This window comes from Salvelinus alpinus, chromosome 7, assembly GCF_045679555.1.
Source record: "Salvelinus alpinus chromosome 7, SLU_Salpinus.1, whole genome shotgun sequence".
Lineage (NCBI taxonomy): Eukaryota > Metazoa > Chordata > Actinopteri > Salmoniformes > Salmonidae > Salvelinus > Salvelinus alpinus.
In genome coordinates, this window is record NC_092092.1 from 10,098,745 (window position 1) to 10,111,353 (window position 12,609).

Genomic DNA, 12,609 nt, shown 5'->3' on the forward strand with positions numbered 1-12,609 from the left:
CTGGCTTCCGGGTTGGAGGCACGCTGTGTTAAAGAAGCAGTGCGGCTTGGTTGGGTTGTGCTTCGGAGGACGCATAGCTTTCGACCTTCGTCTCTCCCGAGCCCGTACGGGAGTTGTAGCAATGAGACAAGATAGTAATTACTAGCGATTGGATACCACGAAAATTGGGGAGAAAATGGGATAAAAAAAAAAAAGTATGAGATATTATGTACATTTTTTTATTTGCAATTATTGAATTAGTTTGAGGGACATATGATTACAAGGGAAATGTAGATTTTATCACAAGTATCTTTTATAATCATATTCAGACAACTTACATAGCGTCCATAACGAGGTTGAAGACAAATGGTGTCCTTATCGGGGGAAAAAATGTCCAATAACAATAGGGTTTGGATGCCTGAGATGGGAAAAAAATGTCCTTTATGTCGTGGGGTGTTCAGAAAAATTATTTATTTTTGTAAAAAATGTCAAAGCCCAAATATGACCCATGAAACATCTATGAAAATGGGTATGTTTTAAAATGAATATATTGTTGAGGGGAAAAGCTTGTCACTTGGAGCAATAGCAGCACCGTGTGGCATACAGGACAGAGTGCTGATAATTTTTTTCACTAGTCTGGTTGCAAGAGAGTTGGCTAAAACAGAAATGGCAACCAGGCCAGTGTATAAAATCCTCTGGTTTTAGAGTCATGTGTTATCCAGACAAAGATGGAGACTTCTATAAATATTTTTTTTATCATAATCATAGTATGATTTGATCTGCAAGCACACAGGTAAATCACACTCATCATTCCACACACACACACAGAGCTAATGTGGATCCATAATAAATACAAATAGACACACACACACACACACACACACACACACACACACACATCCTACTACACCGGCTCTCTATGACCCAGTCTGTAATACCTACAGTACATGCTTCAATCACCATAGTCTCTGTGCCCAAGAATTCCAAGGTAACTTGTCTAATGACTATCGCCTCATAGCACTCACATCTGTAGCCAGGAAATGTTTTGAAAGGCTGGTTATGGCTCACATCAACACCATCATCCCAGACACCCTGGACACAGTCCAATTCACATACCACCCCAACAGACCCACAGATGACTCAATCTCAATCTCAGATGACTCAATCTCAACACCATAGTGCCCTCGAAGCTCAACACTAAGCTAAGGACCCTGGAATTAAGCACCTCCCTCTACAACTGGATCCTGGACATCCTGATGGGCGCCCCAGGCGGTGAGGGTAGGCAGCAACACATCCGCCACGCTGACCCTCAACACTGGGGCCCCTCAGGGGTGCGTGCTTAGTCCCCTCCTGTACTCCCTGTTCACCCACAACTGTGTGGCCTCACACGACTCAAACACCATTAAGTTTGCTGATGACACAACGGTGATAGGCCTGATCACCGACGACGATAAAACAACCTACAGGGAAGAGGTCAGAGACCTGGCAGTGTGGTGCCAGGATAACAACCTCTCCCTCAACGTCAGCAAAATATATGAGGATATATCTGGACCGCAAGGTACTACAGAGGGTAGAGCTCCCTGCCATCCATGAATTCTATACCAGAGGAATAAGCAAGGCCCTAAAAATGGTCAAAGACTCCAGCCACCTAAGTCACAGACTGTTCTCTTGCATGGAAAGCGGTACCGGAGCGCCAAGTCTGGAACAAAAAGACTACACTTGTTGTGTTCGACGCATGTGACAAATATATTTTCATTATAATTTATTTTAAATACCAATCATCTGAGTGCAGGAGTAAGTTTTAATTTTCTCTCTCTACAAAAGTAACCTCTCCCTTTCAACTGTGTTGGTTGGCATGACAGCCAGGTTTGATGCATTTGTGAGAAGTGTCTGGGGTGGATGGATGGGTGAGAGAGAGGGGGGGAGAGAAAGAGAGAGGTAGAAAAAGAGGGAGATAGAGAGCTTGTTTTCACTTTCAGGGCCACTTACTGTATGTTAGAGTAAAAATGTCTCTGTAATCTGGAAACAGACACACAAGCACTTTTTATTCACCCCTTTTTTCTCCCCAATTTCGTGGTATCCAATTGGTAGTAGTTACAGTCTTGTCTCATCACTGCAACTCCCGTACGGACTCAGGAGAGGCGAAGGTCAAGAGCCGTGCGTCCTCCGAAACACAACCCAACCAAGCCGCACTGCTTCTTGACACAATGCCCATCCAACCCGGAAGCCAGCCGCACCAATATGTCTGAGGAAACACCGTACACCTGGCGACTGTGTCAGCGTGCACTGTGCCCGGCCCGCAGCAGGAGTCGCTAGTGCGCGATGAGACAAGGATATCCCTGCCAGCCAAACCCTCCCCTAACCCGGACGACGCTGGGCCAATTGTGCACCGCCCCATGGGCCTCCCGGTCGCGGCCGGCTGTGACAGAGCCTGGACTCGAACCCAGACTCTCTAGTGGCACAGCTCCCCACTGCACCACTCGGGAGGCCCTGGACTTTGCTTTTTTATTACTATTTTTGCGTTAATTATTACTTTGTTTGCTCAGAATGTTCGTGCAATAATTTCCTACGACCGACAAACACTTCTGGATCATGAATAAGAAGAAGTTATCTCTTTTAAAAAAAAAATTACATTTCACCTTTATTTAACCAGGTAGGCAAGTTGAGAACAACTTCTCATTTACAATTGCGACCTGGCCAAGATAAAGCAAAGCAGTTCGACACATACAACAACACAGAGTTACACATGGAGTAAAACAAACATACAGTCAATAATACAGTAGAAAAATAAGTCTATATACAATGTGAGCAAATGAGGTGAAATAAGGGAGGTAAAGGCAAAAAAAAGGCCATGGTGACGAAGTACATAGAATATAGCAAGTAAAACACTGGAATGGTAGATTTGCAGTGGAAGAATGTGCAAAGTAGAGATAGAAATAATGGGGTGCAAAGGAGCAAAATAAATAAATAAATACAGTAGGGGGAGAGGTAGTTGTTTGGGCTAAATTATAGATGGGCTATGTTCAGGTGCAGTAATCTGTGAGCTGCTCTGACAGCTGGTGCTTAAAGCTAGTGAGGGAGATAAGTGTTTGCAGTTTCAGAGATTTTTGTTGTTCATTCCAGTCATTGGCAGCAGAGAACTGGAAGGAGAGGCGGCCAAAGGAAGAATTGGTTTTGGGGGTGACCAGAGAGATATACCTGCTGGAGCGCGTGCTACAGGTGGGTGCTGCTATGGTGACCAGTGAGCTGAGATAAGGGGGGACTTTACCTAGCAGGGTCTTGTAGATGACCTGGAGCCAGTGGGTTTGGCGACGAGTATGAAGCGAGGGCCAGCCAACGAGAGCGTACAGGTCGCAGTGGTGGGTAGTATATGGGGCTTTGGTGACAAAACGGATAGCACTGTGATAGACTGCATCCAATTTATTGAGTAGGGTGTTGGAGGCTATTTTGTAAATGACATCGCCGAAGTCGAGGATCGGTAGGATGGTCAGTTTTACAAGGGTATGTTTGGCAGCATGAGTGAAGGATGCTTTGTTGCGAAATAGGAAGCCAATTCTAGATTTAACTTTGGATTGGAGATGTTTGATGTGAGTCTGGAAGGAGAGTTTACAGTCTAACCAGACACCTAGGTATTTGTAGTTGTCCACATATTCTAAGTCAGAACCGTCCAGAGTAGTGATGTTGGACGGGCGGGCAGGTGCAGGCAGCGATCGGTTGAAGAGCATGCTTTTAGTTTTACTTGTATTTAAGAGCAATTGGAGGCCACGGAAGGAGAATTGTATGGCATTGAAGCTCGTCTGGAGGGTTGTTAACACAGTGTCCAAAGAAGGGCCAGAAGTATACAGAATGGTGTCGTCTGCGTAGAGGTGGATCAGAGACTCACCAGCAGCAAGAGCGACATCATTGATGTATACAGAGAAGAGAGTGGGTCCAAGAATTGAACCCTCAACCCTCAGAATCTCTCAGCCTCCCAGATATGGAAATACTACATTCACTCCTTTGTTCCACCTCGTGTCCTTTTTCAAGGCGCCGTAGATCACCAACACAGAGGATTGGAGTGATCCAATATCTCTAATAACTGTGGTTACAGACATAACCTTCATTACGTAGCAATACATTGGATCACTCCAATATGGTATCACAATACCAGATGAATCGGGGAACTAGCTAAGGGCCAGACAGAGAACAAAGTCCTGTAGGACTGAGCTCAGGGCAGTTACAGTTGCTGTGTCCCTCCGTTCCCACTCAGGGAAATGGAGGCAACACCCAGCACAGCCATCCCAATCTCAATGTTGGGGGCAACTTGACTCGATAGTAACTAGAAAAGGCTCTAGAAGATGCCCAACTGGCCGAGGCGCAAATGTCATCGAGGGGAACTCCTCACAGCAGGGCCCACGATGTAGCTACTCCTCTAGTAGAATGCGTCACTACGGCAGAGGCCAGCTGGCCAGTCGATATGCTGTAGTAATAGTGTCCACAATCCAATGTGAGAGACTTTGCATCGATTGGCTCTGGCCCAGAACTCTCTCACCATAGCAAATGAATAACCAATCAGACATATTGCCTGTGTCTGTGTAATGTAGGCCCTGATCTGACACAGAACACTTGGGGAAAAACACCCAGCAGTCACGGGAGGGGCATATGCGGAGAAATGTAAGGGCCAGTTCACTTCTTTCAGACAGGACCTTCGGCAAGAATGAAGGGTTAAGATGGAGGGTGACACTCCTCTTGTCTGGACCCATTCGGAAAAAACATTCAGTGCTCACTGAAAAGTTGACTCACCCTTTAAGAAATATTTGACTTTGTATAAATATAGTTATAATTCTGTCAGTTGCTTTATGTTAGCTAACTTTTACATATTCTGTTTGCTATCTTACCATTATCTGGGTATTTGCGTTTCAATGTGAGTTCAACCATAAATCTTCCTTATTGGAAGTAATAGCCAACAAGAATGACACCTTCGTGGATAGGTGCTTCAAAGACATCGACTCTAAGTGCTCGAGGGCGGCTTAGCAAGCGCTGACAGCTCCACGTCAAGGTTCTAGCTTGGCACTGAGCGGGTCACTGCTGGACACAGACGTCGAACTCCCTTCATACATTTGGAGAGCAATGGGTAGCCAGCCATGGGTCCCACTTGGCCAGCGTCATGGCCTGCCGAGATAGCGGCTAAACACACTCTCAATGTGGATGCCGCTTGGCCCGCATCGAGCACTGAGTGTGAAAATCGTTTGCACGTATGACTCTCACACCAGGTACAGTACATGCCCTACCGCATTTGATATGATGCATTGGTGGAAGAACACATGCTTTGTTTGTAAATGATCTCTGAGTGTTGGAGTGTTCCCTGGCTATCTGTAAATGATCTCTGAGTGTTGGAGTGTTCCCCCGGCTATCTGTAAATGATCTCTGTGTGTTGGAGTGTTCCCCTGGCTATCTGTAAATGATCTCTGAGTGTTGGAGTGTGTCCCTGGCTATCTGTAAATGATCTCTGAGTGTTGGAGTGTGTCCGTGGCTATCTGTAAATGATCTCTGAGTGTTGGAGTGTTCCCTGGCTATCTGTAAATGATCTCTGAGTGTTGGAGTGTTCCCCTGGCTATCTGTAAATTATCTCTGAGTGTTGGAGTGTGTCCCTGGCTATCTGTAAATGATCTCTGAGTGTTGGAGTGTGTCCCTGGCTATCTGTAAATGATCTCTGAGTGTTGGAGTGTGTCCCTGGCTATCTGTAAATGATCTCTGTGTGTTGGAGTGTTCCCTGGCTATCTGTAAATGATCTCTGAGTGTTGGAGTGTTCCCCTGGCTATCTGTAAATGATCTCTGAGTGTTGGAGTGTTCCCTGGCTATCTGTAAATGATCTCTGTGTGTTGGAGTGTGCCCCTGGCTATCTGTAAATGATCTCTGAGTGTTGGAGTGTTCCCCTGGCTATCTGTAAATGATCTCTGAGTGTTGGAGTGTGCCCCTGGCTATCTGTAAATGATCTCTGAGTGTTGGAGTGTGCCCCTGGCTATCTGTAAATGATCTCTGAGTGTTGGAGTGTTCCCCTGGCTATCTGTAAATGATCTCTGAGTGTTGGAGTGTTCCCTGGCTATCTGTAAATGATCTCTGAGTGTTGGAGTGTTCCCTGGCTATCTGTAAATGATCTCTGTGTGTTGGAGTGTTCCCCTGGCTATCTGTAAATGATCTCTGAGTGTTGGAGTGATCACGGCCGGTTGTGATACAGCCTGGATTTGAATCAGGGTGTCTGTATTGACACCTCTAGCACTGAGATGCAGTGCCTTAGACCGCTGCGCTGCTCGGGAGCCCTAAGGTGGCTGAAGAAATTCACCTCTCCAAATACTACTGCTGGACCATCGAGAACATCCTGACCAGTTGCATTACGGCCTAGTACAGGAATTGCTCCATCCACAACCGCAAGTCCCTCCAGCAGGTAGTGAAGACGGCCCACCCATCCAGGACATCCAGTGGTGGAAAAAGTACCCAATTGTAATACTTCAGTAAAAGTAAACATACCGTAAAATAAAATGACTCAAGTAAAAGGGAAAGTCACCCAGTAAAATACTACTTGAGTAAAAGTCTAAAAGTATTTGGTTTTAAACATACTTAAGTATCAAAAGTAAAAGTAAAAGAATAAATCATTTTCAAATTCCTTATATTAAGCAACCCAGATGGCACGATTTTCTTGTTTTTTAAATGTATGGATAGCCAGGGGCAAGCTTCAACAGTCAGACATCATTTACAAACAAAGCATTTGTGTTTAGTGAATCTGCCAGATCAGAGGCAGTAGGGATAACCAGGGATGTTCTCTCGATAAGTGCGTGAATTAGACAGTTTTCGTGTCCTGCTAAGCATTCAAAAGGTAACGAGTTTTGGGAGTCAGGGAAAATATAAAGAGTAAAAAGTGCATTATTTTCTTTAGGAATGTAGTAGAGTAAAACTAAAAGTTGTAAAAAAATATAAATAGTAAAGTAAAGTACAGGATACCCCAAAAACCTACCGAAGTAGTACTTTAAAGTATTTTTACTTAAGTACTGTACACCACTGAGGACATCTACTTGAAACGGTGCGCAAGGAAGTCCTTCAGCATCAACAAGGACCACATACACCCCAGCATGAGGTCATTTCCTGTTCATTCCCGTACCATGGGGCAGACAGTATCGGAGCATGAGGTCTAATACCAACAATCTCAGAGAGAGTTTCTATCTATAAGCCATTAAACTGCTGAACACTTGAACTGGACTGACCACCTGCACTGACTCTCCACACCTTAGCACACATGCACACACACACACGCATGCATGCACACACTGCCAGACTTTTATGTACCATTGCTAACAGTTTAAACACTCGCCCCCAAATTCCCCCCTTCCCTGATATATGTATAAATATTGAAATATACATTTTGCCTTCCTGTATTATAAGAGGAACCATATACATAAGACAAATAGAACTTGAAACACGCTCAAAACAGGCGACCAGGTCAGTGGTAACTGTTGTTTGTTTGACACAGAAATGTTCTCTTCAGTTTCCCACCAGGGCTCTTTAGATCTAGCATGGCTGACTGGTCTGGAGTCAGTTTGGTATCAGCCAGACTACTTTAGATCTAGCTTGGCTGACTGGTCTGGAGTCAGTTTGGTATCAGCCAGACTACTTTAAATTTAGATCTGATTAACTAGTTATTTCACATACAGAATTTTGGTTTTTAGTTTCAGTGTTTTATAGATTCAGTTTCCCACCAGGGCTCTTTAGATCTAGCCTGGCTGACTGGTCTGGAGTCAGTTTGGTAATATTGTTATACAACCCTCTCACATACAATGCTGTATTTCTGCTTCTCTTCTGTTTACAGAACAAGGATGAGAAGAATCAAAAGAAGAAGATAGAAAGTAGGGGAAAGAAAGGAGAGCGAAAGGAGGAGAGAAAGGAGGGGAGAGAAAGGAGAGGAGAGAAAGGAGGAGAGAAGGGAGGGGAGAGAAAGGAGAGGAGAGAAAGGAGGAGAGCGAAAGGAGGAGAGAGTAAGGAGGGGAGAGAAAGGAGGAGAGAGAAAGGAGGAGAGAGTAAGGAGGAGAGAGAAAGGAGGGGAGAGTAAGAAGGGGAGAGAAAGGAGGAGAGAGAAAGGAGGAGAGAGTAAGAAGGGGAGAGTAAGGAGGGGAGAGAAAGGAGGAGAGAAGCCCGAGACCAGCCGTCACATTAAGTATATTTCCCACGCAGCAGAAAAGATCGTAAAGGATTGTCACTCTGAGCCCAGGACTGATTCCGATCAACGGTAGATTTAAAGGTCATGTCCAATTGAGCCGGAATATGCACCGTTTACCGTGAATGTGGAAACATTGCCTTTTAAAGGTGCATAGCTGACAAAACACGATCAGATTTTATCCCGGGCCTGACTCTGTGCGTCTTTGTGTGTGTGTGTGTGCGTGCGTGCGTGAAATGTTCTTAGAGAAAGTGTCACTGTCCTTGAAAGCGAAAGTAAACAAATAAACCAAATTTCAAAGGCTTCAACCCCCCCACCCAATTATGAATGAGTCTGTTGTTGCCAAGCAACTCCACAAGTGAGATAGACACAGAGATTGAATTAGCGATAGAAAATAAATTTACTCTGAGAAAAAGATGGAGCCCTTTCCAAGTAGGTCCCCCTTTCGTATGTTTGTGTGTGTGTCTGCTCTCATCCTTTCCTCCCCCTATCTCAAACTGCTCATTTTCAGAAGTTGGCTCTCTAGAGATGAAACCTAGAGCCTTAGGCATGTAAAGGCCAAGGTCAGTCTTAGTTAGTCAAGGTCAGGGGCAGTCAAGGGTGGTGGTTGAGACAGGTTGAAAGTGATCACAGAGGAACTGCACTAGAGTTCAGAACTAATTAGAATAAATAGGAAAGGAGAGAAGAAGAAAAGAAAGGAGAGAAGAAGAACAGAGAGGAGAGAAGAAGAAGAAGAAGAGAAAGGAGAGAAGAAGAACAGAGAGGAGAGAAGAAGAAGAAGAAGAGAAAGGAGAGAAGAAGAACAGAGAGAAGAGAGAGGGTTGAGCAACAAGGGGCAAACAAAGAACGAACAAATAACAGAAAAGAGAATGAGAGGCAAGGATTTAGAGAGAAAAGGGAGGGAGAGCAGAAGACAAAACACTTGGAAAAAGTGAACCATTAAATCAAATAATATAAAACGTTATTTGTGAAATGCTAAGTAAAAACCAGGTGTAGACTAACTGTGAAATGCTTACGTACGGGCTCTTCCCAACAATGCAGGGAGAAAGAAAATAGAGAAACAATAGAAAAGTAAAACACGTATTAATAAAAGTAATAATAAATACACATAATGGTTATAATAACTTGGGTACCAGGGAACAGGGTACCACTACTGAGTCGATGTGCAGGGGTACGAGGTTATTGAGGTACACAGACTACATGGCCAAAAGTATGTAGACACCTGGTCGTGGAACATTCAGCCACAAGAGCATTAGTGAAGTCTGGCACTGATGTTGGGCGATCAGGCCTGGCTCGCAGTCGGTGTTCCAATTCATCCCAAAGGTGTTCGATAGGGTTGAAGTTAGGGCTCTATACAGGACAGTCAAGTTCTTCCACACTGATCTCGACAAACCATTTCTGTATGGACCTCGCTTTGTGCACAAGGGCATTGTCATGCTGAAACAGGAAAGGGACTTCCCCAAACTGTTGCCACAAATTTGGAAGCACAGAATCGTCTACAATGTCATTGTATGCTGTTGTGTTAATATTTCCCTTCACTGGACCTAAGGGGCCTAGCCCAAACCATGAAAAACAGTCCCAGACCATTATTCCTCCTCCACCAAACTTTACAGTTGACACTATGTATTAGGGCGGGTAGCGTTCTCCTGGCATCCGCCAAACTCAGATTCATCCGTTAGACTGCAAGATGGTGAAGAGTGATTCATCACTCCAGAGAACGCATTTCGAAAATGAGCTTCCCCAAACTTGAAACTCATGCCCTGCGTATGTATGCCAAATAGGCATTTGTATGCCAAATGTGCTTAATTTTAAGAAGATATTTGGCCACTTTAGTTGTGATTACAACCCTTATCAAAACATACTGGCCTATGGGCTATGCTACATGAGGTGTGCGGCTATGATTTGAAAAAGTAAAAAAACAAACATGCGCGGTTTGCCTTAAGCTGGGCATCATTCACAAGTGATAGGCTAATATTGTCACCGATCACACTATTCTTGATTTAATCTTGTCTTTACATATACTAAATGATATATGTTTTCATTTTGTTTTCATTTAGAATGGACCATTATCATGCACCTGTCGGGAAACAGGCAGAGGGGGGAAAAAAATGTAAAATATGCATTTAAATAGCGAATGGAGTACGCTTTTCCTGTGGTAAGATAAGCAATGTGTTTAATATTAGGAAGGTTTAGAAATAAATATAGTAGGCCTAGCATATAGAAAGCTGATGGCTTCCTCTTCTTTTTAATAGAGGCCATCACTCTGTTTTCTCATGCAATTGCATAGCCTGTAGAAGTGTTGCGCAAAATGAACTCATGGGCTCTCATTAAGTGTTTGACTCGTTTCTCGATAACATTTGCATTGATGTCAGAGTGATTAGAGGGACTTATAGAGTGCTGAGTACCAGGCAGTTAGCAAGTTTGCTAGGCTACAAATGACCATCAGCAGATTCAGAGCTTGGAGAAGCCTAATTACCGTGACTAAACGGTCACATGGAATTTGACTGCCATCATAAATAGTGACTGCCTGTGTGGTGGTAATACCATCACCGTAACAGCCCTAGATGTGAGCCATGACCAGACTTTCAAAGCCGTTCATGGCTAAAGATGTGAGTGCTACGAGGCAATAGTCATTTAGACAGGTTACCTTTGCGTTCTTTGGCACAGTGACTATGGTGGTCTGCTTGAAACATGTAGGAAACATTATAAAGGGAGTTGTTGGTGGGAATGCTACTAGGAAATAGCATTATAAAGGGTGTTGTTGGTGGGAATGCTACTAAGAGATATCATTTTAAAGGGTGTTGTTGGTGGGAATGCTACTAGGAGATAGCATTATAAAGGGTGTTGTTGATGAGAATGCTACTAGGAGATAGCATTATAAAGGGTGTTGTTGGTGGGAATGCTACTAGGAGATAGCATTATAAAGGGTGTTGTTAGTGGGAATGCTTCCAGGAGATAGCATTATAAAGTGTATGAATTAATGGTTGGATTAGAATCGCCGTTAGAATCATTGGCCATTATAGAGAATTAAGTAAAACCAAGTCCAAATCCCTATCTCCATCCATGGCTGCGACAATTGAAGATGCGACAATTGAAGTTGTTTCTGTCAATGACGTATGCTCTTATGCAATTTGATAGGAGTGACGTCAAAATCCAAGCAAGCTTCCCTTGACACTTTTTTTTTTTGGTGCACCAGGACCATTCACAGTTGACCTCGCTCAGTTTAGCTCAACACTGATTGGCAAATTTTTTATACTTTTTTTCATCAAGGGAGGCCAAATGCTTGCTGGCTTCCCTTGCATTCCTTTCAATGCTACAGGCAGCAACAATATCATACTTGTTTGGACCAGACAGCATCAGATAGATGGCCTACATGTAGAGAGACAGAGGGGCGTTGTTTCACTCACTCGGATGCTTTCTCCTATGCAATACATTCAGCCTCTTGCAAATTCAAGGAAAATTATGAAACACAGAGAGACGAAAGATACATTATTTTAATAGTAAAAAAAAAATATTGGTACAATTTTGGGGGGGGAAGCTTGGCTCCCCCTTGGCATCCATGAATACACACCACTGTGGAGAGGGGAGCAGAAGGTGTGTGTGTGTGTGTGTGTGTGTGTGTGTGTGTGTGTGTGTGTGTGTGTGTGTGTGTGTGTGTGTGTGTGTGTGTGTGTGTGTGTGTGTGTGTGTGTGTGTGTTTGCTTGTGTAATATGTAATCAGTTCTAAGAATACTTCAGCAACTGCTAGAGAGAGAGGGGGTGTTGGAAAGAGAGTGAGTAAGCAGCAAACTGAAAAATAGAGGAGGGAGGTCAAGTAAATTAATGACAGTGAAGAGGAGAGAGAGTGGGGGGAGAGAGAAAAGAAGAGGCACTCATAGGAGAGTGAATTAGTGTTTGGCAGAGGACGGGAGAGAACACTGGAGGTTGGATCATTCAGGGGAGCGCCTAGTGAGCTGAACCCAGGAACTGCGCCTCGACGGTGGGATTGATAAACCTGTGTGTGGAGCGGTGCTGCCTGAAGGGACAGACAGAGTCACAAGACAAGAAGAGAGAGACAGTGAAGAGAGGGAAGAAAGAAGAGCACAGAGAAAAGAGGAAAGACGCTAAGAACATCGGAACACTTAGCTTCAACACCTAGTTTAACACACACACACACAGAGACACAGTGTAATGATGGGGACTGTTAGTGAGCTGTGTGCTTCCAGTTTCCAGGCATTTCTTTGTCCAACAGTCAGACCTGCAGCAACTAAAGGTAGGTCACCTCTAATCATCCAAGATAACAGAAACAAGTTTATTTCCTGCCAAAACAAGAGGACCACAATGGAAACTAGATAGTAATTTTCCATGAAGAAACATTGTTGGGACTTGCTTTAACTCTTTACAAGTATGTTTGTGGTAGAGGAAGAAGTATAAAACGTTTTACTTAAGCCAAGAAGTTAAATATA

At 44.0% G+C, this 12,609-nt stretch overlaps 1 protein-coding gene across 1 annotated transcript in view; it reads left to right on the top strand.

Annotated features, from left to right (window-relative positions):
- The first annotated feature begins 12,111 nt into the window (after positions 1–12,111).
- LOC139580407 (cytohesin-1-like) overlaps positions 12,112–12,609 on the top strand; it is a 58,779-nt gene continuing 58,281 nt past the window's right edge. The window contains exon 1 of the mRNA XM_071409040.1: positions 12,112–12,416. Within this exon, the coding sequence (XP_071265141.1) occupies positions 12,335–12,416 (82 nt within the window). The 5' untranslated portion in view covers positions 12,112–12,334. The remainder of the gene's footprint in view (positions 12,417–12,609) is intronic.